At 42.9% G+C, this 24,325-nt stretch overlaps 2 protein-coding genes across 3 annotated transcripts in view; both read right to left on the bottom strand.

The window, feature by feature from the left end:
• LOC306942814 (zinc finger protein DPF3-like) overlaps positions 1 to 8,379 on the bottom strand; it is a 55,572-nt gene extending 47,193 nt beyond the window's left edge. For both annotated transcript variants that reach the window (XM_079528924.1, XM_079528923.1), the window contains exon 1: positions 8,286 to 8,379. In XM_079528924.1, coding sequence (XP_079385050.1) covers positions 8,286 to 8,317 — 32 coding nt within the window. In that variant the 5' untranslated portion in view covers positions 8,318 to 8,379. The remainder of the gene's footprint in view (positions 1 to 8,285) is intronic.
• Positions 8,380 to 8,828: 449 nt separating this feature from the next.
• LOC306942794 (zinc finger FYVE domain-containing protein 1-like) lies at positions 8,829 to 21,137 on the bottom strand. Its single transcript, XM_079528886.1, has 11 exons — positions 19,572 to 21,137; positions 18,847 to 19,351; positions 16,422 to 16,636; positions 15,921 to 16,027; positions 15,709 to 15,817; positions 15,166 to 15,263; positions 14,846 to 14,963; positions 14,210 to 14,380; positions 13,778 to 13,958; positions 13,259 to 13,372; positions 8,829 to 11,550 (listed from the first exon to the last, which is right to left on the bottom strand). The coding sequence occupies exons 1-11, from the start codon at positions 20,079 to 20,081 to the stop codon at positions 11,318 to 11,320; spliced, it is 2,361 nt and encodes a 786-aa protein (XP_079385012.1). The 5' UTR covers positions 20,082 to 21,137; the 3' UTR covers positions 8,829 to 11,317.
• Between the last annotated feature and the right edge of the window lie 3,188 nt (positions 21,138 to 24,325).

Consider the following 24,325-nt stretch of genomic DNA (forward strand, 5'->3'; position numbering starts at 1 on the left):
TGCATTGCATACAGTAGTAGACGTGAAGTCCACATGCTAGTTCTGACAGTGTGATACAACAAAAAAAACTGTTCCAGAAATGGTTCCAAATGTGCTGGAACCGATTCTGGATCCCAACGCTATGGATATAGCCATTGAAAGACAAAAACCACTCTCATAGTTAGTGTCACTTCTCTCAGTGGCGTGCCAAGGAGATTTTTCTGGCAGTCCTTCGGGGTTTCAGAGTTAATATTCAGAGTGAATTGGGGGGGGGAGGACATTTCACATTCAAACCCTCAAATCTCCGCCACACGCCTGGTATGGTAATTAGCCTACTTAATTAATCTCAGCAGAGTGTCTCGCACGGGGGCAGGTTCTAATTTGACTATATCAAAGGTGGGGGTAAATGCTGGATCCATAAATGTGTAACGCTACTAATGCACATGGATATATTATTATTCTACCTCTGGCGGATATATGGACAGCAACCCTGACTAGTGGTGATGTCGGGAGGACAAGCAAGCGATACTCACTGAGTCACTGGTGGGGCTGGGTGTATCGATATCCTGATATGATGCTAGACATCATATGGGATCTTGCCTATCGTAATAGTGATATGGCGTAAGTCTTGTCTTTGCCAGATTTGAATCACTGAATCATTGAATCACCGTTTTATTTTACACTTTCAAAAATTGTCAATACAATTCTATTTATCTATTTTTGTTTTACATTTTTATCAATAGTATTGTCACATTTAATATTGACAGAGGAATATTTGATTTTTGATTTTGTCCACATCGCCCGGCCCTAATCACTGGTGGGTCGTCTCGTCTGAGCACACCAGCCCTACAGCCGCATAATGACTTTCCTCCACGTGTTCTCAATTACAATATTAGCAGGCGGCCATTTTGAAGAGAGACTAATGAACAGACAGCTATAGTCTGAGTCTGTGGTCTCAAACAAGAGGGTAGGGAACCTAGGTTTTATTTATTCTCCGTGTCTCCAGATCCAACCCTTCCTCACGTGTTCCCTCACTCTTGTCTCTGTATCTCTCTGTCGTTGTCCTACTCCGTGATGAGGCAACTTCCAGCAGATAAACAGTAGTGTTTGGAATGCTGTCCCACACAAAGCCTGCTGCTCTACGGGTGAGACAAAGCCACAGTGTTTGAGGCTTCTGGGAAAAAAGAGAGGCTGCGTGTCTGTGTGACTGAGAAGAGTAAACAGTCCCAGGTACACAAAAGTCAAGCAGAGGAGGAGAGGAGAGGTGTGCACAAGAGGGATGTGTGTGTGGGTGGGGGGTGGGGGGGAGGGAAAAAAAGAGTGAGTTTAAGCAAAAAACAAAAACACACACACACACACACACACAAAAAGAGATGGTGGAGGAAAGCGGAAAGAACATGAGAGGAGAGAGAGAGAAAGAGAGACAGGTTAAAGCCTGACCATCAGATAGTGACTGGTAACTACTGAGCTATTGTTTTACTCGCTTATGTTACAATCTTACAAGGCTACTAGATTCTTTGTAGATAATAATCATGTGGATAAGACTCTTTGACTTGTAAAGATATCATATTGGCTTCAGCGTATCCAATGCCAAGCTACGGCCTTTCTGGTGTGCTTTACTAGCCTTTTAAAACCAGGAATTTTTACAAGATGAAGAATCACACAGCCTTAGCCTCTCTAGTCAAAACAGATTGGCTCAGGCTGTGTTAGTTGTACTTATGCTCAGAGGTTTGATGGATTCGCCTGCAATGTCTTCAAGGAGGCAATTTAAGGATACATATTGCAGACACAAAATAAATGTGACAGCGGAGCATAATGTAGTGCCAAACCACATTAATGCGTGTCCCTCTGGGAACTTCTATACAACTTTCCCCATTGAGTTCCGTCTGATCCAACTCTGTGTGCATTAGAGTCATTCCTTCATGGCAACATACACCTCTGATATGGTGTCACATATCAGTTTACTAAAAACTAGGCTACTCCTAAATGGTCCCTGAAGTAGGCTCAGAGCTATGAGTGCATATTCAAAGGTTATGCAGTGTGACGCCGAAAGCAGCACTCCTGAGATCTCTGGAGTCAAACAGACAAGTGGAGTTTTTTCAATTTCCGCCGAGCACGCCTCATTGCCAGTGCAGCGGATGTGCTCTCCATCACAGTGGCTTTGCCCTGTGCAGCAGGTGGACTGGCCTAGGGATGACATCTTTCTGACACTCGTAATGAGTCCCACGCATCCAAGGACAAAAAAAGAAACAACACACCTACCCTCACACCGACCACAACCCCCTGTACAGTTCACCGAGAGTGTAAAACCAGTTTGAACCAATGCTGGAAAACGAGAGTGAGCTAGAAATCAATTAAGAAACTGATATTTGGCATGCTTCTCAGAGCTGGAAGCCACCTCAGAGGTATGTGCTGCTACTACAACACACTATCTTACAGTTGAGAAGAGTGGGTGGGTGAGGCGCACATACTGTATGAGGGGGAGGAACAAAAGCAAATCTCGTGGCCAGTGGGGCCTCCACTATCAGCCTGTTCCTGTCAACGGTTCACTGTGTCACATGGCCCCGTCCGTAATGTGAGCATGTGTCAACAAGCACTTTTTGCATATTTGACGAAAAGACCTGTTTTCCAGAAGCACAGAAGAAGCCAAGCGGAATGTGCCCATGAAGAAGCACAAGTCATTTGTCCCGCCTCTAAGGCCTCACAAACTTAAAACAGAAAACACCTGACTTATTTTAAAACGTAAACTAAACATCATCACGCTCTACGAGCGGCCTGGAGTGGCCTGTTCCGCTCCCCTCTGGAGGTCTTCCTTTCACTTTGGCAGGTGCACCGCTGCTGCACAGGAAGCCTGCGTTGTCACATAACAAGAAGACGAGGGGGAGGAGGGCCTACAGAGTGACTGTATCCTGACAACAACCTCCTTATTACACCAATCAGCACAGCACAGCGGGGCTGTCGAGGGCAGCTTGAACACCAGGCCATACACCTCCACACACTGCAGCACCAACAAACACCACCAGACATGACTCACTCACTCACTCAAGTGCTCTAAACAGCAGTCAGTGACGAGTCAGATGATGACAGACAGGGCGGCCCTGCGCCTCATGTGGACGCAGCCTTGGCAGGATGTTGTTACGTGTGGAAAGCAAAAACCCACCAGAAAATAGTTTTTGTCCCGCTCGGTTTGCAATTAGTGCGAGTTTGATCGAGTCTCGCCTTTAAAGGAGTAGTTCACCCAAAAACATATTTATTTTCTATCAATTACAGTACACACCCCATGAAGCCTTGAATTCATGGCTCAGGAATGCGACAAAAACAAAACAAATTGCCAATAATTTGATGACCGGGTCATTGGTCAGTAAGAGACTGTCCTACAGAGGAGACTCTGCCGGTCATCACATTATTATAGACTGTGTCCTACAGAGGAGACTCCGCCAGTCATCACATTATTATACATCGCATTACTAAGAATGGGACAAAAACAAAATGTCTCCATGAATTCAAGGCTTCATGGGGTGTTTAATTGATAGAAAATAAGTATTGGGTGAACTACTCCTTTACTTGAAAAGGCCCGCCTTCCATTACCCCCCAAAACTCGGGAGGCATAATCTTCCGTTACTACCTCGCTGTCACATCTAAAGTCTCTCTAGAAGCGTTTATATTCCAAACGAGATAGGGATGCACCGAAAGGGAAAGTCTTGGCCAAAACCGAATACCGAATATAGGAAAGTTGGACGAAAACCGAATACCCGAATATGATTAATATTTCCTAATCTTTTTTCCTACCATTGCTGTCATGGCCATACCTTAAAGCTACCCGATTTATGGCAAAATAAATGTCATGGCAAAACTTAAATAATAATCACTATTATGGGTCCATAAAACATTTATTCAGCTCTTTTGAATGCATTAATTGCATACACTATTCGGTGATATATTTTCTGCCTATTCGGGCCGAAACCGAATAGGCCGAAAATGCGTTTTTAGCCATTTTCTGCCGAATATTTTCTGTGGCCGAATATTCGGTGCATCACTAAAACGAGATGCTAGGTTAAGTCAGAAATGAAGACATTGTCGTTTTGATCAAAACCATGGAGAGCGCCGTAGATTTAGAGAAGAGACAGTTTAGTTGGGCCGTAAACAAGGAAGTGAACGGCAGTGTGCATCCGCAAAACATGTCTAGGATCGCTGTAGAAGGCATGACCAAAAAAAAATAGATTTGGTCCATAGCTCTAATGCCGTTTCATTTAGAGCTATGTTACTGTCCCCTTTCGGGGCTCGCATAACGTTTTTGCTACTCACCAATACAAAGGCGGCATGTAATTAGAAAGCCTACTTTCCTTAATGGACGCACTCTGAGCCACCCAACACACGTATTTTATTTTTTTTTAAAAGTACTTTTTGGCCAAAAAGGGATTTTCTTTCCCACCGGAAAAAAATTATTTTACTTAGTTACTCCACTGCACCCTCTACCGATATTGCCAAGAGAAAACCCTCATAGAAGATTTTTCTTCGGGTGAAAAATAATCCCTTTCTGGCCAAAAAGTACATTTTATACGTGTGGTGGGGGCCCGGGCTCAGAGTGCGTCCACTAAGGAAAGTAGGCGGCGGTGGCTCAGGGGTAGAGTGGCTGGATGGTAAGTGCAAGGTTGCTAGTTCGAACCCGGGCTCCCCCAGAGTTAGTGTCGAAGTGTCCTTGAGCAAGACTGTGAACCCCTAATTGCTCCTGATGTGCTGGTTGGTGCCTTGCATGGTTTCCGCCACCATCGGTGTATGAATGTGCGTGTGAATGGGTGAATGTAATGCACAATCTATGTAAAGCGCCTAAATGCACCATTTAGGCTTTCTAATTACACAAGCCACCTTTGTATCCGAGTAGCAAAAACGTTTTTTATTTACGCTAAAGACGAGAGGCTGGTCTGCATTTATGCGAGCCCCGGAAGTCAACGGTATTACGGTAACATAGCTCTAAATGCAACGACATTAGAGCTATGGACCAGAGCTACTTATCACCTAAACTAGAGTATGAATAGGCCTTAAGGCGGAGCAAACCGGCAACATCCTGCTATCCACGTTCTGTTTAGCTCCGCCCCCAGACAACAGGGCGCTGTTTTTTTCTCCTTTTTTTGCAGAATGGTTTCCAGATTTAATAATCTGTGATATACATCTAGGGCTATATCTTGCGCCACCCCTTATCCCTAAACTTATTTGCCATTTTTTTACTATTTAAAAAAAAACTTTTAAAATAGTTAAAATAGCTGATCTACAAGCTCACAACGTGTAGATGTAGATCGGCTAGTTGAACTATTTTCAAATGATTTTATAAATAGTAAAAAATTTCAAATAGGTTTAGGGATAAGGGTGGCGCAAGATGGAGCCCCTAGTGTACGTAGAACATACGTAGTACATGTTCCTTTAGAAACATTAGCAGCATCATATGCAGATGTGTGTACATAGAAACATGTGTGTAGTGTACATATTCTTTTAGAAACATACCATCCAGGTGTGTGTACATATTATTTTAGAAACATTTGCATCATATGCAGGTGACGTTATGAGGTGAGATAAAAAAATAAAGAAAAGGCATCAGCAGGTACAGTGTTCTTAAGGTGCAGTTCAATAGACTAGTTTGTGCAACAAGGAATGGTAAAAACCACACATTTCACATAGGTAATCCACCACCTCAGGTAAAAAACCATGGAAGGTAAATCCATCATAACATCAGCAGTGATGCTAATAGGGTGCATTTTGCATCCCAAAATGCAGAATGGAGTCTGGACCCCTCCGCAGACCTTTCTGGGGGTCCCATGGACGCACTACTGTACTCAGCACTGTACTGTAATTTGGTGCCATTCAATTTACTTTGTTTGTTGTATGTAACTCTTTGCAATTGTCAGATTTAGCATTGTGTTTATTTCTTTCAGATACATTTTCTACATGAATATAACCATATTATAACCATATAAGTAAAAAATGCAATTTGTAAAAAATAAAATAAATATGACTCCTAACGTCGTTGAAGCGGGACTCCATGGGACCATGATGGGAGTCGGACCCATCTAAAAGACCACCCCTGGGTCCCGGGACCCATTACATTGAAAACCTATTTACATCATTGCATAAGGAAGCATGAATGTAATCCACATGTTCATGGCACAGTGTTGTGGTTTCCAATGTAGGGTGACAGTTGACTAATATGCATGTAGATATTATTTAACAGACATGTCCACCAGGATTAGATCACTGGAAAAGCACAATGTGTGTTCCAGGATTTGGATTTTCCCTTTAAGACCAACAACAGACCCAAAACTCCCAACTGTGACTGCGGCTTTAATGGGGAGGCTTTATGAGCTTCTTTATTAATTAAATATTCTGGGCTCCATTTTATCAGCCGCTGTAGAGATTATTTTCCACCCATCATGCTTGGTACGAGGGACAGACCTCACACAGACGCAGCTACCATACTGTCAGCTTCATCCATCCACCCACACTTCTACAACAAAGTCGACCGAGTTGATTCGATTCCCTGAAGTGAATCATCTCAACAAAGAAAAAAGGGTCAAACTGGTCCACAGGAGCAACATCCAATTAGTGTCAAGTGTGACTAATTATAATCTGACAAAACGTGTGAAATTAAGTCAGAAAACCCGAGACAGAGGCTAATTATAGTAGATTGAAACACTTCATTAGGCACAGTTTATAGCGAGATGTGCCACATTGGATTGGAATGCCAAAACCTCTCGCAGATCAAACTGCAGATTGACAGCGCAACATGCAACAGAAAAACCAAGAGGGAAGCTGTTCAACAATATAATATTATTATTCAAATACATTTGTACATAGTTCTGCTCCAATTTCACAATCAGCTGAGTGAAGGGATAAAGATAGGCAGGAATAATATTATTATTATTCATATACCAGAAAGACACCCTGAACTTTATTAGGCTTAATATTGAAATTCAGAAATCATTTTAAGAGAGCTCTTTCCAAGCTAGCATATAAATCACTTATTCCAACCACTGTTGTTGGGTTTAGTAACAACATGAACAAAAAAGTGTGTCCCAATCCTTAATAAAAAGGTGTGCAGTCCACTTCCATATTACTGGGGGTGCCAGGGTAGCTCTGTGGAGGAGCAGATGGATCTACCGCTTGTGCTCAACACTTCCTCCCTGTCGGAGCATCTCTTGACAGATGGACCCGGGATCCTGGACCAGGCTAATCTCCTCCACTTAAAGGCACAGTCGAGTCGAGTGCCTACTCTCTACCACAAGCCCTACAATAACACTACACACAGTCCAATAGCTCGTGACGATAATAATGACACTCTCCACTGCCTTGCACACCTGACGCTGTGTCGAGAAATGTTTAAAATTAATATCTAAAAACTAAAGACCCATCTAAAATAAAACGAAATAAAATTAATTTTAAAAAGCACAGCCACACACGATAGGCTTATAATAATGTACACACAGTCTGAATGCAATCTGTCTACTGGTGGTGGAATTGGTATAGAAACAGTATACAGAAGAACAAAGGAGAGATGGAGCAGAAAAAGGTGGAGCAGTGCTCTGAAAAAGGCAGGTATAATACTTGCTAATTGCACCGAGACAGACTATAACTAAACTACAGAGTGACAGCGCCGTGTATGCAGCGAGCGGCTTAAATCGCTGTCACTTTTTTCGGTTTGTTTCGGAAAGGGGGACGGCATGCAAATCCAAAATGCCTCCTCCCTGAGTCTCTGGGCTCCCTGGCTGTGTGGTGTACACAGCAACACACCGGGCATGGACCACGTCGATCTGTCTGGAGGAGCCAAATAAGTTGACATGTCGACAATTCACACCAACTGCTCAACGACTTTAGGAATGTCAAAACGTTATTCCGTGCACCGCAGGCCTAGTGTGTAATGTAAAGCACACGAGAGTAAACGAATGCTTTTTATTCGTTCGGCTCTCCACAGCAGCGCAAGGCACGTTGTCGACACTTTTTCTAATAGATTGACACACAAGCGTTGAAAACACAACATTCCGTCCCGTTTAAACGGACGAGCGCATGAAGAAACAGCCTCGCTGAGTGCGTTCGCAATGTCACGTTGCTTCAAAGCATATGTTTTGACACTTAAATGTGAAATAAAATAAGTATGCGAGGCTACTTTGCAACGCCAGAAATCCCCAAAATGCATTTAGGACAGTTAATTCCGCCGCATGCATGTGGTTTGTGTTGACGTGCACGTAGCGCACGCTTTAATCTACGAGTTGGCAACAAAGTAATTGTTCAAAATTTCTGTAATGTGCCAAATTACTTACGCTTTTAGTGGATTCTGAATGACAGCCGCCATTTTGCTACAATGTAACGCAATATCAGCGTCTTGCAGTTCTGAGGGAAACCTAGGGGAAAGCAGCCAATGGGAGGCCGGGTTGAAATTATAGGCCAATGCCGTTGCGGCATACGTGCATAGGGCGTGGCTTGTGGGGTAAACTGTCAAAAATATTTTAAAGGGTTTTCCCTTGTATTTATATTGTACACAACTGAATTCCACGACTTTTAAAGAGACCTGAGAGGCAGCCGGTATGACTTCAGCCAGTGCACATCCCCCCCTTCCCTCCCTCCCCTCTCTGGTACTGAAATCAGGCAGAGTAAATGGGCATGAACCATCAACAAGGAGCAATGTGTTTCATTATTTATTACAATTATTATAAATGATTTATCATCATCAAGCAACAAGCAAATCAGTTTCTATAATTTTATCTGAGGCTGCATTGTTGGAGAGTATAGACACACACAAACCAATAATCTCTTCACAATCTCCTCATCCTATAATAGAATTCATACGCACATAGAAAGTTGAATCCAGACTATTTATTTTTTATTTATTTTGACAGAAAAGAGCTGATATTACTTTAGTTCTTCCACCAGTTCGGACAGTTTGCAGACATCAATGTTAGAAGTTAATTGGCAACTATTTCAAATGTATCAATATTTCCAGCTTTAATCAATAGGAGTATTGATGATGGCACCCACCAAACCCAATTAAACATACTGGGCAAATCAGTCACAAAGTGTACCTCTTAAGCAAGTCAAAATGTATTTCAAACAAAGAACTTCACACAGGGGAATGAAATTCAGCACGTCAACTTCAGATTCTATTCTGTGCAATATTAGCGTCTCAGAGAATGGTTTGTGCGATGCAACGATCAGACCAGTTAGACCTATTTTGAGACAAGGCAGATACACCATCTTTCCAAACATCACAAGTGAGGTGCGAAGAAAGAAACTATTTCAAATTAATCAAGCAAAAACATTTCCCTTCGTTTTGTTAAACAAGCAACATTGAAAAGGCATCTCCATGAGCTTTGTATTATATATAAATGTAATGCTTCCTTTATTCAGATAAAATAAGACATTTCTCAGCATTGTTGTCAAAGAGGTTGGATAAAGCTTTGATTTACCAAATACAGTTCAATACCTCATCATTCAAGATTAGTGTGATGTTGGCTTTCAACAGGATATGAATGACAGAACAAACCCATTTGGAGGTCGCTACATAAGATATATATAAATACCCATACAACAACAAAAAAATAAGCTCAGGCAAAAATAACGCGAGAACCAGCAGAACATAACTTGACAAAGGTAGATTACAATAGTGAATGAGGAAAAAACAAAACGCGAAAAACATTTAATGAACGGCTGCCAACGGAACACAAACACGCTCGGCTTATTCAAAATTCCTTATCGTGTCATCTTGTGTTCACAGAGACCTAGAAGCATCATGCATGTGATATGGAAAACTGGTTAGGAGACTCATTTGGATACTTCAGAGTAACAACGGCACGCAAAATAATTCCCATAGCCTGAAGCAGACGCCACATCAGTTCAGAAAACAATAACTTAGAAATGTATGGCGTGATAAGGAAGCAGTTTGGAGTACAGAAGCAAAACCAAAAAAAAAAGTAAAATATACACAACAAATATGCAACCCATCATGAGAGATAGTGAGGTTCAGTATTTGTCTGTCAGAGAACACTCTGAACAACGAAAGGCAATGGATCTCTCAGACTGTCATGCATGCCGAAGCGCTACTTTCTTGCGCTACTTTTTTTTCCCATCCTCCATCTCATCAATACATAAATAATTTTCCCACATCTAAAATGTACACACTAACATAGTTCTATGTCTTCATACAACAATCGCACAGTAAAATATGAAGTTATATCAGCACAGACACAGTAACCTGAATGATTTGTGGCGTACCAGATATCCACCATTCTATTAAAATCTATTCATGACAAACAGACTAAACTATTAGTCCAGAGGATATCTGGTTTTGGCCATGGTAAGCGACAGCTTTTTTTACAGCTGAAAAAAAGCTTAGTGCAATAACTAAAAGGTTGCAATAGAGCATGCAATGGAACCTGCAGCTGTATCTGCATGGATACAAATATCCTCTTGCCATTACACGTCATATGACATCAGTGACATAATACTTGGTATAACAATTACTTAGAACTAATCAACCCCACAGGGTTTGTAACTAACTAATATTGTTTAAATGATACTTTTTTTTTTTTCTTCTTGTCTTTTTCCCCCCCCATAGAAAAATATTTCAACATAAAAGTAGTGATTTGTGTCAGTGAGAATCAAAATATTTCACTCTGTCAACAATCGGAGTGGAAATACAGTTTTCACACTCGGTCACGTAACGTATATGTTCCTGCTCTTCAACAAGGCCTCAGAAACTCTGAAATTTGCTAATGTCTTATATTTACTAAAACTTCCTCACCACAGAATCAGGACAGAACCATTTGAGAAACGGATGTATAGCAGTCGAGCTGAAATGAAAAATTATCTGTTGCCCTCCACGAAAAAAAAATCCATATTTTTGTATTTGTTTTATATGAAATTCCAATCATGAATTAGTTATGCTACAGTGGGCTACGCCCAAAAGTGGGCGGTGTTGTATGCCGTTATGGCAGTTATCCACCATATCCAACAAACGGTCGCATTTTGCAGCTAAACAACAGACAAAAATGTGTTTCTGAAAACAGACAATGCGGTAACAATCTTAATTCATATTTGATCAGCACTGCCTAGTTTTGATAGTTATTTTTCAAGCCAGTTGAGCTAGAAAACCCACCCATATCGATGTTGCAGCTCTCCGGCGTCTGCCCAACGTAATGTCCCGCCTCCCCATCCTGACTCACTTGGCAACACGGCACGATACTGAAGTTAGACACATGCGAAATGACATTTCAGCTCGACTAACAGATTGCGGGCTGCGTAAGTGAGAGAGAGAGTGAGTGGTTCTTGGTGCTCTGAGGAAGGAAGGCTGTCCCTGTTAAAGGTCTCCAGGTTTCTGGTTGCAGATAGCGCACACCCGTACAGGGTGGTCCCAGCCCCGCGAGGGCACCGCTCGACGTTCCGGGGAGCAGTCGTCGCACACGCCTTGCCCGCAGGCACGACAGTGGTGCTTGGACAGCTTGGCGGCGAAGTCACGCTGGCAGTTGTGGCAGCACTGTATGTCCTGGTCGGGTACCCAGTATGCAGGCCGGGCAGCATCCTTCACCAAGCCTGAGGGAAGCAGGTAGGGAGTCAGTCGGACCAGGCACACACATAATTATGTGTGGTTTGTGTTTACCTTGCTTACTGTAAGTCGCTCTGGATAAAAGATTGTCTGCTAAATGCCCAAGTTGTGCATTAGACACAGATAATCACACCCACACAGCAAAATTAGCAGACACTTTGATGTTGGAAGTGACTGAATTCCATTGTGCTGTACAAGCTCTGAAAAACACTTTAAGAGAAGGAGGTTGTAGCCTGCTTGTTTATAACAACCACTGTTAAAGACAAGATAATTCATACTTCACAACTATGTGACAAAGTATAAATGAACGCTTGCACTAAGCAAGAGATGAAACGATAAACTACAGACAGGTGGATAACAAAACACCTGACACTTAACACCCAATGTCGCCAAAATGCTTCGGAACCCGTCAGATGACGGGTTAAGATTTAACCCCGATGGTCGCCATACTCATCAGATGGCGGGTTGTTTATATCAATACCAAGCAGCCAAAGCTCAACACTAACCTTTCGTGCTGCCCAGGCTGCTAGACAGCACCTCACTCATTGTCGTTTATTTTTTATGTTTTTTTTGCAGCTTTCGCCTTTATTTTATATTTTTTATAGAGGGACAGACAGTAGGCTGACAGGAAATGGGGAGAGAGATGAGGGAGTGACATGCAGTAATGGCCGTCGGGATCGGGAGTCGAACCCGCGGCACACTGCCAGGCTCGGGCTGCCGGCCAAGGTGCCTGGACCGCTGAGCCACGGCCCAGGACTTTGCTGCTTGTTTTCTCCGAAAAATACTCCAAAGTTGTTGTTTTAGTCCAATCCGCCCGGTATTCAGATGTAAATAGTGATTTCTGATCGCATCGCGCAAGCCATATTATCGCTTGTGGTGAAAACTAAGACATGTCGGCTGCTGCTCGTAGGTGTGTGGGGCAGAAGTAGTTGGCACAAATTCACAAATATTGCCTGGCTGCCTGCGGTAATTTCACATGAACACCAGTGGGTGCTGAAAGTGTTCATCTTAGCATACCTGGGAGGATTACAGTTGTCTTTTATATAAACAATTGCACTGGCCAGACAAATAGATATTATGCAGCTAATGTGTGCACATTGGATTGGAGCAGATGAATTGAACAAATGCTTCGATGATCATTTTGGTTTCTAAAACCCTCAACAAACTGGGCCACTTAGCCACTCAGACTCAGCAGTGTGAAATCAACCTTCTGTACTTGAATGCAAATTGTTTACCAATGTTTGACAAATTAGACTTAGTCACTCCAGCATGAAGTGAATACGACATAGATGTACACTTCATATTTAAATAGTGAACATTTAGTGGACAGTTTGTTCAATGTTCAATGTTCATAAGTTACAATGTGTGACTAATTATCAAAGACATTACGGCTGTTAGCAAACCGACTGTCGTTAAACTTGCGACTTTTTTGGAACATCACTCCTAACCATTTGGCAGTCATGTTGACATCCTTAAGCTTGTTCCTATGAGGAGAACTCACTGATGAATGTAGGTTTCAAACTAGAAATATGATTCCTCCCTTCACTATTCAAAAGAAATGGTTTGGATTCTTCTCTTGCTCTAAACTAGTATAATCCTGCTTTGCCACCAGAGGGCAATACGTCCATTCCATTTTATTCTCCCTGTCATTGACTCCTAATAAATCATACTCCTAGTGAAATGTTGGGCACTTACCAAATGGGATGTCAATAGCAGTGACCACAGCCCCTAACGTGTTGGTCACCACTTCTCCAACCTTCCTCGCCAGCGTTCCGCCCTCCTCTTCATCTAGCTCCGCCTCCAGCAGTTCTTCACAAACAAAATAATCCTCTGGTTAACCCATTAAAACTGGGAAAGCATCGGCACAATTTTAGATTTCTTTGCCTATTTAAAAACATTTAGATTTCAGTCACACGCTATTGAGCTTGTATATCTGATATTTTTGGGAAATTGTGAAAATTTGTGTAAACCTTTGAAAATATATAAAGCGATCATTTTAAACTCAAATCTTTACTTGTAAATATTTTCAGATGGGGGTCCACAGCCAAATACATTTGTTGAGGGTCCGATAGAGCAACACGTTTTTCAGAAAACCCTTTTCTAGGTAGAATCAGCCTCAGGTCTTAATGGGCTCATATCAAACAGAACGGAACACGGAACAGATGGATGCAGGCCAGGGTGGGCTGCAGAAGGCACAGTGTATTCTTCATGTACCTGCTTGTGAAGCTCTCTGCTCAAAGCACACATCACAGACCCTAACGGGGGCCAGGCCCCACCCCTTCTCTGGGACAGGCATGGCTTTGGAAGAGCAGCTGTCACAGAAGCCCTCGCCGCACGCACGGCAATGATGCTTGGTGTCGTTGTCCTGGAAGACTGCGTGGCACTGATGACACGCCTTGTGTAATAGGGGAGAAATAACAACAACAAGAAGGAAGTTGTTATTGACTGGGCTCTTTGGAAGGGAGCAGGAACACTCTGAGACTATATCCGAGGCTTTATCTCATGACCTGCAAACACAGATTGTGTAATAGCTGCTGGACACGCTCAGGGACAAACAGTAAAAACATCCCGTTCCCCTGGACAGGAAAGTGTCGACTTGGCTGTTGGTGTGCCACACGGCGGGTTAGGGCTGCGTGTGTCACTCACCAGGATGAGGGAGTTGGGTTTCCAGTAGGCCGGGGCGATCTGATCCGTCAGCCAGGAGGTGACGGCCCTGGCTGGCTTCACGCTGAGCTCCGACACAGACTGGGCAACCAGATTGACTCCGTCCAAGAGACGCTGCGCTGCGTTGCTGTTGTCCTTCAAGAAGCCATTCGACTGTGGAAAGAGGAGGCGGACTTTAGGCACGACGACATGTTTAAATGAATAATCAATTAAGAGAACAGAAAATATATGCGATACCGTACATTACTATGCAATTTCAAATGTCCGTTTGGGTTCTAATGGCCTAAGGCCTAATGCCTATATTAATTTGAATAGATTAACCGAAACAATATATAGAGATTTTGGTACTTTGCACATAACTGATGGTAATGAAGCAAACATAACCTAGATTAGAAAGACTGATTCTGGGGCGCCCGCTGGCCAATTGGTCCAGACGCATGCCATATAGGCTCTGGCCTGACAGCGCTTAGCGTGTTCGAGTCCCGTTCATGATGACCTTTGCTGCATGTCCCTCCCCTTCTCTCTCTTTCCTGTCCATTTTCACTAACCATCAATAAAAGGCACAAAAGCCAAAAACAAATCTTAAAAAAAGAATAAGAAAGACTGATTCATTCTCACCCCTGGCCATATGTGCTGGATCTCAGTGCGGACGACCGTGTCCACAGGGTCTTGGTTTCCGTACCAGAACTGCCGGCTTCGATAGATCACTCCACAAGTTGGACATTCAATCACATACCTGCATGCACAGAGGCAATGTTAATATTGTAAAACAAAAATACATATTTATACGGATTATATATATATACACAGTATATAGTAAGTTAGTGGAAGAATAAATGTTGATTTTAGGTCAGGGTGTTGGAACACTAGGGCTAAAATTAGACTGAGTAAAGGTGAACACTGAACTTTGCCCTGCTTTCCCCTACTACAGTACTCACCCAGACCAGGCATACTTTGCAAGGCCCAACCATGGAGAGTCCGAGGAGGCGGAGGTCTTGGGAACGACTATCACCTCCTTCCCTCCTTCATAGCAAGCCTAAAGTGGAAGGAGACGCACAGCTTGTGAGGATATCAGTCATGTAGTGATTACAGAAATGCTGGGGTCAGTGATGTAACAATCAATCAATCGACAATAGTTGACATACTGTAACAACAGGACATGTACAGTACGTGGATGCTATTCTTCAGATACAAATGCATTGTATAACACTACACCAGTGTTGTGTGTGTGTGTGTGTGTGTGTGTGTGTGTGTGTGTGTGTGTGTGCACACACTCTGGAGCAGTGGTTCCCAAACCTTTTAGCTCACGACCCAAAAGAGAAAAATGATACGTTTGCCCAGGACCAAAACTAATGAGAATAGCAGATGTACAAGCTCACAACATGATTGGTCCGTGGACCCACTGTTTGGGAAACAAACCAGATCATCTGCTGTGGTTCACGCTCTGTTTAAAAAAGGGTTTGAGCCACCACCATGTTTACCTTGCAAGTGTAAATGCGATTGTCACACTGTGCAGTGTAGCGACAGCGCTGCTTGGCGTCGTGGCACATTCCTTCCCCTAAGTGGTTCATGCTGTTCTTGCAGCCAGAACTGGAAGACAATAGTATGCGTTAACTCAACTGAACCCTGCAGGAGATGACACGATAAGGATGAAAAACTATGCTGAACGTCAGGAGTTTAGAAACATACTGACCCACAACTGAGACAGGTGCTTGAACAGGTGAAATACTCATCAGGGAAGAAGCAACTGTGGGCTACAAGGTCGTCTGCGATCTCCCCATTGAAGCGCTCACTCAGGGCCTGAAAGAACAGGGGAAAAAAAGGAAAGATTAGTAGACAACCACAATAGAAAATGAATTAGTCATATGCAAAAATTGCACCTGCTCTTCATAAATGAACTTGAAACCTGTCTGTCATATACCACCTGAACTGAATCCCAGAAATAATTTAGACGATACACAAATGCAATTCAGGTTCTTAACCACATATGCCCCATATACTTTGTTGTTGTATGACAAACAAGCTCACAACACATTGCACTGTGATTCGTTGCCTAAACAGGGAGGGACACCAGTATAAATGGGGTTAAACCATCCAAGACAGCCACAGTGCTGGCTTTGCACAACATCTAATCTCTTTGGAACAGGTTTATAGCTTCTATTTTTTTTCTTTAGCTCTATACATACAGCCCTACCTGCAGGGCTTTGAATATGACAACAGGGGTTCGAGGGGAGCGGGTTGCGTTGTTGTCCAGAAGCTGCTCCAGGTTGTTCTGCAGGCCACGGAAGTCAGTGGGAGGGCTGAGGGTTTGTGTTCCCCGGTACTGGACAGAACTAAAGGCCTCTGGGAAGCGGTCCAGCTTCTTAAAGCGTTCCGATAGCAGTCGCTCCACCGACTCAGATGGCTTATCTGAAAGAGAGAGAAAAATGAACAGCTTGAAGTATAGAGAGAGAGCGTACATATACCAGTACGTAGAATATATTATTTTGCAGAGGTCTGTGGCATTTCATTACAACCGGAAAGAAGGTACAGGCTGTAGATTCACTGGTAGGGAATCACTAAAATTGAATAGACATCACGCTGCAAACATTTTATGCATATTACAAAGGGTATGCGTTTGACATCATCATCATACCCGGACGTACTGCGAGAACCATACCACACTATAATTGTCAAACAGTAGTGGTCCTGCTCATCCAGAGTAAGACCACAGTAAGCACGCACATCTCCAGAAATTCTACAGGTGCTGGTCAAAAATATACATACAATGAAAAAGGAAGGGATGTCCGCACACTGAACGTTTCGACCACTGTGGGCATAATATTTCTACTTTAAAATACTGGGGCATTGAAAAAGTAGAGACCCCCTCGGGGTGGTGACCACAATCGACTCCTACTCCAACGTGAAGCTTTTTACATTTATACACTCAACACTATGGCGCCTCAAGGGCTCAATGAGGAATTTGATGTCAAGCCATTTCTGGGTTAATTTTCTTTTTATGTTTTATCTTTTTAACTTTTGTGAATTATTTGTGTTATTGCCATTCTTTGTCCCTATGCTATGTCCTCATTATTTTGTACTGTAATTACAGTACCCTACTATATATTTTGCTATTATATTTTGGTCTCCACCTGTAGGCAGTATTTTTCTTATTGGTTTGCAGCTTACTTTTAACTATGTCTGCACCTTTATACTTTTCTTTTGGGTTCTAAAGAGTTGGCCTTAGAGCCACTATTTTCAATATATTTATATACAGTATAGAGTCCTTAGCTTGACATGCCCTACATGCTGATTACAGCCTCATCCTTTCAGATGCGGTGGGCGTGTCTAGCTTGATTTTCATCATTGCAACAGAGCTTGTTCCTTGTTGACCTGCCCATATGCTGTTGTATATAATACGCCTACGCATGTTGTGTACTCATACCTGACGAAGACCCACAGTGGTCGAAACGTTGTAACAAATAAAGAATTTTCCTGGGGGCTACAATTCAGTGTGCGGAAATCCCTTCCTTTTTCATTATAGTGCGAGTCTATAGTCCGAGTCTACCACACAGATTAGTCTAAATCATATTTTATTCACAAACAAAGTTATGGATTATCATTAGCTATAAAGTAACCTCAGAATTTGCTACGTTTCCATACAGTATATACAAATACCCATTATGGAAATTGGCCATAGACTATCGTGTACAGAAAAGACGAGGGTACATTGCAGTTACAATAAATTAATTGAGCTACACATCAACAGGTGCTCTTTAACAACCAGGCAGTCTTTTCCTTTCCAATTTCTTTACTTGTTTCAGAACAAGCTGGACTGAAGAATTAGGGATAGCTGTGTGTGTTACGACTTGTGAATTATTGGCTTGTTATTGACTTGTGTCAAAGTCAGTGAGGTGAAGTCTTTTTACTGAACCTGTAATCATTTTTTGGGTTAACCCTCAATTTACCCCAAAAAGTATGGCCTTTAATCCTCCCAACTGCTGCTGATGTAGACCTACAGTCTTAGTGTTACAGCAACAACTTACTACACTGAAGGAAGTTGTGTCAAATAATTACGTAATATGAGTGACTTTGCTCCATGTGCAAATACGGTTAGTAACTTCAGAATAGAGATGTAGTGATCTTTCAATCTTTCCTTCCCGATAGCAATTCCGATATACATAACTTGCGTATCGGTCGATACCGAGTACCGATCCGATACCATTTTAAAAATCACACCCGTGTGAAGTGAGGGGCGCTCTTATCATCATACATCCTCATAGTCTCATTCCGGCCAATCACAATTTGCGTCCTCACTTTTGTCTTCAATGTTTGTGTTTACACAAACACTCAAAACTGGCCATTCATTATCAATGGCATTCAATGTTTGTGTTAGGACAATGGTTGTGTTTACACAAACCCTCAAAGCTGGGCATAGGAGGGGCGCCCCAGCCGCCCCTCAAAAAAAGTCTAGGACAGTGGTTCTCAAAGTGGGTTCCAGGGACCCTGAGGGTCCCTTGAGGGGGTTCCAAATGGACCCCCCTCAAGGGACTGTAAGGGCAGTATCGTGGCAGCTTTTCCGAACAATACCTCAGAACAATCAGAGAAGTTAGCATTGCGTTCATCTCCAGTCCACACACCTGAACCAAGCAGCTTGGTGTGGACAGTCTCATGGAAGATGACCACTGCAGGGCCCAGGGTGGACAGGGGCACATCGAGGCCACAGCGGGCCGTGGTGGCTTTCAGTTCCTTAGTGAAGTGTTTCAGGTAGGCGTCCGATGCGTCGCCGAGGAACTTGAAGAGGTCATCGTGGAGACGGTCGGTGTGGGTGCGGTAGATGATGAGATCAGAGATGGCGAGTACCTTTAGTAAGAGTCGCGTCCTCTGGCAATGTTTGGAGCTGTTCCCCAGCAGACCCTCCGTGTCGATGACCACCACTTTGTGGGTAGGGTCAAAGGCTGCCCACACCCCGACTGTGCAGGACTCTTGTGTAGGGGATGTCTTGAACACCTCCCTGCCCATGAAGAACGTGTGGTTCAGGGTGTGGGACTTGCCCTCTCCCGTGTTGCCGAAGATGGACACCACCTTCAATAATCGGTCGGGTTCGCAATTCAGTTTCTTCATGAACGCTACTTCATCCTGAATCTGTTAAAAACAAAAAGTGTTAGTTATTCCAGTTAAGTTGTACACTGATGCTATGTAACCAAACATAATATTGATTCTCACAGTAAACTGGGAAGCCTAGGCCTTGTGTCAATGTTTGCGTCTGACTATGAAGTATGAACTATGAAGTAATAAATGATCAAACAAATAAGATTGTTGCCGTGACCCGAGTCGTGGTAAGTGACATTTTTGCTTGGCTCACCTGCATTTCCTCTTTCTCGTTGACCAGGAGAAAACTGGACACATTCTCAAACAGTTCTTCTTCCTGAGCTTTGGTCTCGTTGGCTGCTCGAGCAGAAGAGGGCTGGACCGGGATTTCCTCGGCAGGTTTCGGCGGCGGCAGAGGATAAGAGGTGAGCTGGTGTTTCTTCTGTTTACCTCCACTGTGGGTACGTTTCTGACAGTCTTGGCACAAGTTCAGCTTACAGTTGTGGCAGCGGACCACGGACCGATGCCGCTTGCCATTGCCCGCACCTCCGTTGCCTCCCCTGCAGTTGTCACAGTAGGGGACATGGCCGGGCCCTACCGGAACCCTTTCATGGTTCTTCAGACGCTCCTGGTTGTGGAGCTCAAACTCACAGCGAACACACTGCAAGGTCTTACACTCATCACATTCAAACGCAGCCTCCTCGGAAGCACCACACACATAGTTTTCTTGACATATTAGACTGGTATTGACTCCTTTTTCTGAGGACGAGCCATGTCCACTCATTGTTTCTTACAGGAGGAGGTTTGGAACACAGTGCAATGCCAAGTGGAATAGCTTTTTTGACTACAACGTCAATAATGTCCAATAGCACTTAATGCTAACAAACCACACACAAATACTCTCAACTTCTGTGCTCTACAAAATAAATACCGTAATCAATAAGAAAACAGATTTGGCCAGAAATAACATAATCTTGGCATGGTTACAGCACTCCCTTGTTGATCTATAAAAAGTACAGCAAGTGATAACGATTGAGCCAATTACAAATGATTTCAGCAGCTTAAATTAAAAACGTATATTTGCTGCACTATTATGCAAATAATTAACTAGGCTATCCCAAAGCCAAACTAATTTTTCAGCAAGGTAGATCGTCAAGTACTTTGTTTGTCAAACAAAACAAAAATATATATACAATGTAATGCCCTCAGCAGCTGCCACAACAACGCTAGAAATGTTTTAAAAACCATAAAATTACAAAGTGATCGTGTAAAAATGTCATTAAAAAAAACGATGCACAAATTCGTGCAACCCAGTCAGTTACACCACCATCAAAACAATGAACTCTCCCTGAAGATGAATGTGCAAATGTTAAACGAATCTGCTAACAGCTACAGCTCGCAATAATAAGCTTATTCTCGGTAAATATCCAGCTTGGTGGATATTTGAGATATTCTTGACGAGTAGCTACTCACATGAAGTGTCGATGGACAAGAATCCGAATTTAAATATATTAGCAGGCCGACGATTTAAAGCACCAAAACAGTTCTAGACGTAACGGCTACCCAACCCAGCTAACGAACATCAACAATAACAACAACAACGCTGACAAACGCTCGCGTAACCGCGGGTTCTTCTTCAATAAAAGGTAGCAGACGGAATTGAAATTGGCACAGATTGAGTTTGAGGAGTCTTTAAAAGTGTTATTATTGCATCAATGTTTGTCCTCCGAGCCGTGTCATTGTTTTGTTCAGTGTACTAGCTCCCTCCCTCTCCAGAGCTAAGCTACGTTATTTTTGTTGCCAGGTCAGATCAGCTGATCAGATTATTTTCAGTCACAGGGTCAGGGGAGGGCAGAAGGAAGTTGTTAGCGGCCATGGGATTTGTAGTTCTTCTTTAGCCATAGGACTGCCACGGTTTGATTGATTGATTGATTGAAATATTTATTAACAGTTTGCAGAATTACAGTACATTTCAAGCACAAACTCTGTTAACTGTGAGTGGACGACCCAATTAAGCATTACACTTGTTTACAAGAGGGTCCACCATGTTCAATTCATCAAAACATTTAGAGACGTACAAATAGACACTTCTATATAGTCAAAGAACAGAACAGGAATTCATCATAGAGGTAAAAAGGGAAAAGAGACATATACAGTGAGGGGAAAAAGGGGGGGGGGGGGGGCGGGGGGGGATTCAGATTTTTACGGGGGCCAGTTTCGAATTGCAGCCGTCCGTAGGTGCCCTTTGAGAGCGGTTTTGAAGGAGTCAAGGGATTTGCATGTCTTAATGACTGTTGGTAGGGCGTTCCACATGTTGGTGGCATAGGAGCGAAAAGAATTTAGTCCCTTGTTTGTGCCGAATCTGGGTTGTACATGGTTCGTTGCACTCCCTCTGGTGTTGTGGGTGTGGACTTCGTTAACATTAAGGAAGTATCTAGACAGGTACATGGGTATCTTGGTGGAGTATCGAATCTTGTGGACCAGACCCATTGCAAGATGCTGTACTCAGAGTTGCTCACACAGTAATCTGAGTTCCCAGAAGTTTTATTTTTCGCCACTACTCACACACACAGTGACAGTAGTAGGCCTACATTATGGCAGTAGTGTACGTGGTTCTGTTCTCAAACATTTCATGTCAAGGAAAGGACACCCACATTAAACATGATTTTGGCTGCAGACTCACTCTCACATCTGAAATATTGTTTTTTGTATTTTGTTGTTTAAATCTCTTTATTTATTTATTTACACAGAAAGAAAAGATGTAGTAAAGACCAGTAGGCCTAAAGGTCTGCAATTGTCTGAGTAAACGAGACATTAAAAGGATATATCCTGTGTGTGTGTGTGTGTGTGTGTGTGTGTGTGTGTGTGTGTGTGTGTGTGTGTGTGTGTGTGTGTGTGTGTGTGTGTGTGTGTGTGTGTGTGTGTGTGTGTGTGTGTGTGTGTGTGTGTGTGTGTGTGTGTGTGTGTGTGTGCATGTTACAGTAGGCTACACAAGTGAGAAACCAACAGTGAGTTAGTAGTACATGTGAGAAAAGCCTGGGGCGCCGGCCGTTTTCCTGCACGGGAGGCCGTGGCCGTGTTCCTTTGAGGTCGAGCCCTCCCAAGGGAGACAAAATGCAAATTTAATCAATCAGTATTTACATTACCGTATACAGCAGACTACTTACAGTTACACCTCATCTTGTTTGCTTTTCTTTCACTTACAAACAAACATGAGATGACAGCATTTATTCTATTTGGCACTGTGCTGTAGTTAAACTCATAACGCTGTTATGGGTTTAATCTAGTTTACAAATTACTCCAGGCAAGTAGAGAATATTGGAACAACTCTTATTATAAGAAAGACAACATTTTCTCCCAAAGTGTTGTGCTTAAAGCACTGGCAGCAACATAATGTTGCTGCCAGTGCTTACATGTTGCCAACATGTAACTTTCCTCTTTTACTCTGGATTTGAACCGGTGTCCTGCACATGTGCTCAAATATTGCTTGCTCAAGGAAAACTTTTAATCTTGGCCATCAGGTCAAAATTTGTGCCAAACCCTGTGTCTAGGTGAGACATGGCCTTTGACACGATCTAATTAGATCGTGAGACATTTAAATGTCTCAATAGAAGAGCAGGGAGATAAAAAGATAGGAGGCTTTGATGACAGCAAATGTTGCACCTCTTACATGCTGGGTCAGCTCAGTGCTGAACACTCCATAGGCCTATAATGTCTCTTACATGCTGGGTCAGCTCAGTGCTGAACACTCCATAGGCCTATAATGTCATCATGAGCTGGCAACCTCTCTGCCAGGGATTCCCAAACGTCTCAGCTCAAGATCTAACATATAAATTTGGTGTGTCCCAGGGAATCAAATACATTATGAACTAACCACTCAAGCCCTATATTTAATAGTGAAAATACAGATCTAAGCTCACAACGCGTGCAACACGTTTTACTGTAAAACAGAAGACAATGGTTAAAGATGGAGATCCACTGTTTTAGGTGATCCAGTATTTGATTGGCACACCACACACAGTGTGTGTGCGTGCGTGCGTGCGTGCGTGCATTCATCATAACACCACACTAAACACCTAATTTCTCAGACCTTGCCATCTCTAAATGGCAAGCAGGCCAGTATGATAGATGTAATGAGTTTTCCCCCCCCACCGCCCCCCCCCTTTTTCCCCTCACTGTATATGTTTCTTTTCCCTTTTTACCTCCATTATGATGAATTCGTGTACTGTTCTTTGTCTATATAGAAGTGTCTATTTGTACGTCTCTAAATGTTTTGATGAATTGAACATGGTGGACCCTGTTGTAAACAAGTGTAATGCTTAATTGGGTCGTCCACTCACAGTTAACAGCCTTTGTATTGAGTTTGTGCTTGAAATGTACTGTAATTCTGCAAACTGTTAATAAAATTTTCAATCAATCAATCAATCAGTTGGCACTGGCAGGCCTAGTTCAGGCCAGGGTGGTGTTGCAGCGAGTTTAGCCTGTAGGGGGAGGTGTTGTACCAAAATCGTGTCTCAAAAGGCCTCTGTCAATTCCATTGACAAATGGACTATTCAGACCTTCCTGTGGCTTCCTCTCCCACAGCAGTTGAGCAGCTATTGTTACTCTGTCAACAGCTGGAGAGTTTTTCTGCTCAGATGTCAGCTGCAGGTGCAGCAGAAGCAGAAGCACCACTGTCGCATGAGCCAAGTAAGAGTTCCATTTCAGGCTTTTTCAGGGTGACTATGTTCATACCAATGTCTAGAGTCTATAGAGGATGTATACAATATATTACAGGTAATCGACAGTGTCCAATTATAGGCCATGGAGGGTCAAGTGAATGCAATTTTTCATTCCAGCCAAATAAACTCTACTGCTCATGAGCTGATTTCACTAATAAGTTCCACTTTTCTGGCTATGGAGTGAGCTAAATCTGTAACTGTAAAACCACCCATAAGCCATAACGGTGCTGGGAAATGAAAACCTTCATACACTTTGCAAATGTTTGCTTTACAATGCCTATAGTCGTAATGAGCAAATTCAAAACAT

This window comes from Electrona antarctica (genome assembly GCF_951216825.1).
Source record: "Electrona antarctica genome assembly, chromosome: 18".
NCBI classification, from domain to species: domain Eukaryota; kingdom Metazoa; phylum Chordata; class Actinopteri; order Myctophiformes; family Myctophidae; genus Electrona; species Electrona antarctica.

What these genes read in the sequence shown, in the direction of transcription:
- LOC306942794 (XM_079528886.1), bottom strand. Translation starts at nt 20,081, where the DNA reads ATGAGTGGACATGGCTCGTCCTCAGAAAAAGGAGTCAATACCAGTCTA. An exon ending in CACCAAGCTGCTTGGTTCAG is followed by an intron (nt 16,637 to 18,846) that starts GTGTGTGGACTG and finishes TCTCTCTTTCAG; the next exon opens with ATAAGCCATCTGAGTCGGTG. An exon ending in TCCAGCACATATGGCCAGGG is followed by an intron (nt 14,381 to 14,845) that starts GTGAGAATGAAT and finishes CTCTTTCCACAG; the next exon opens with TCGAATGGCTTCTTGAAGGA.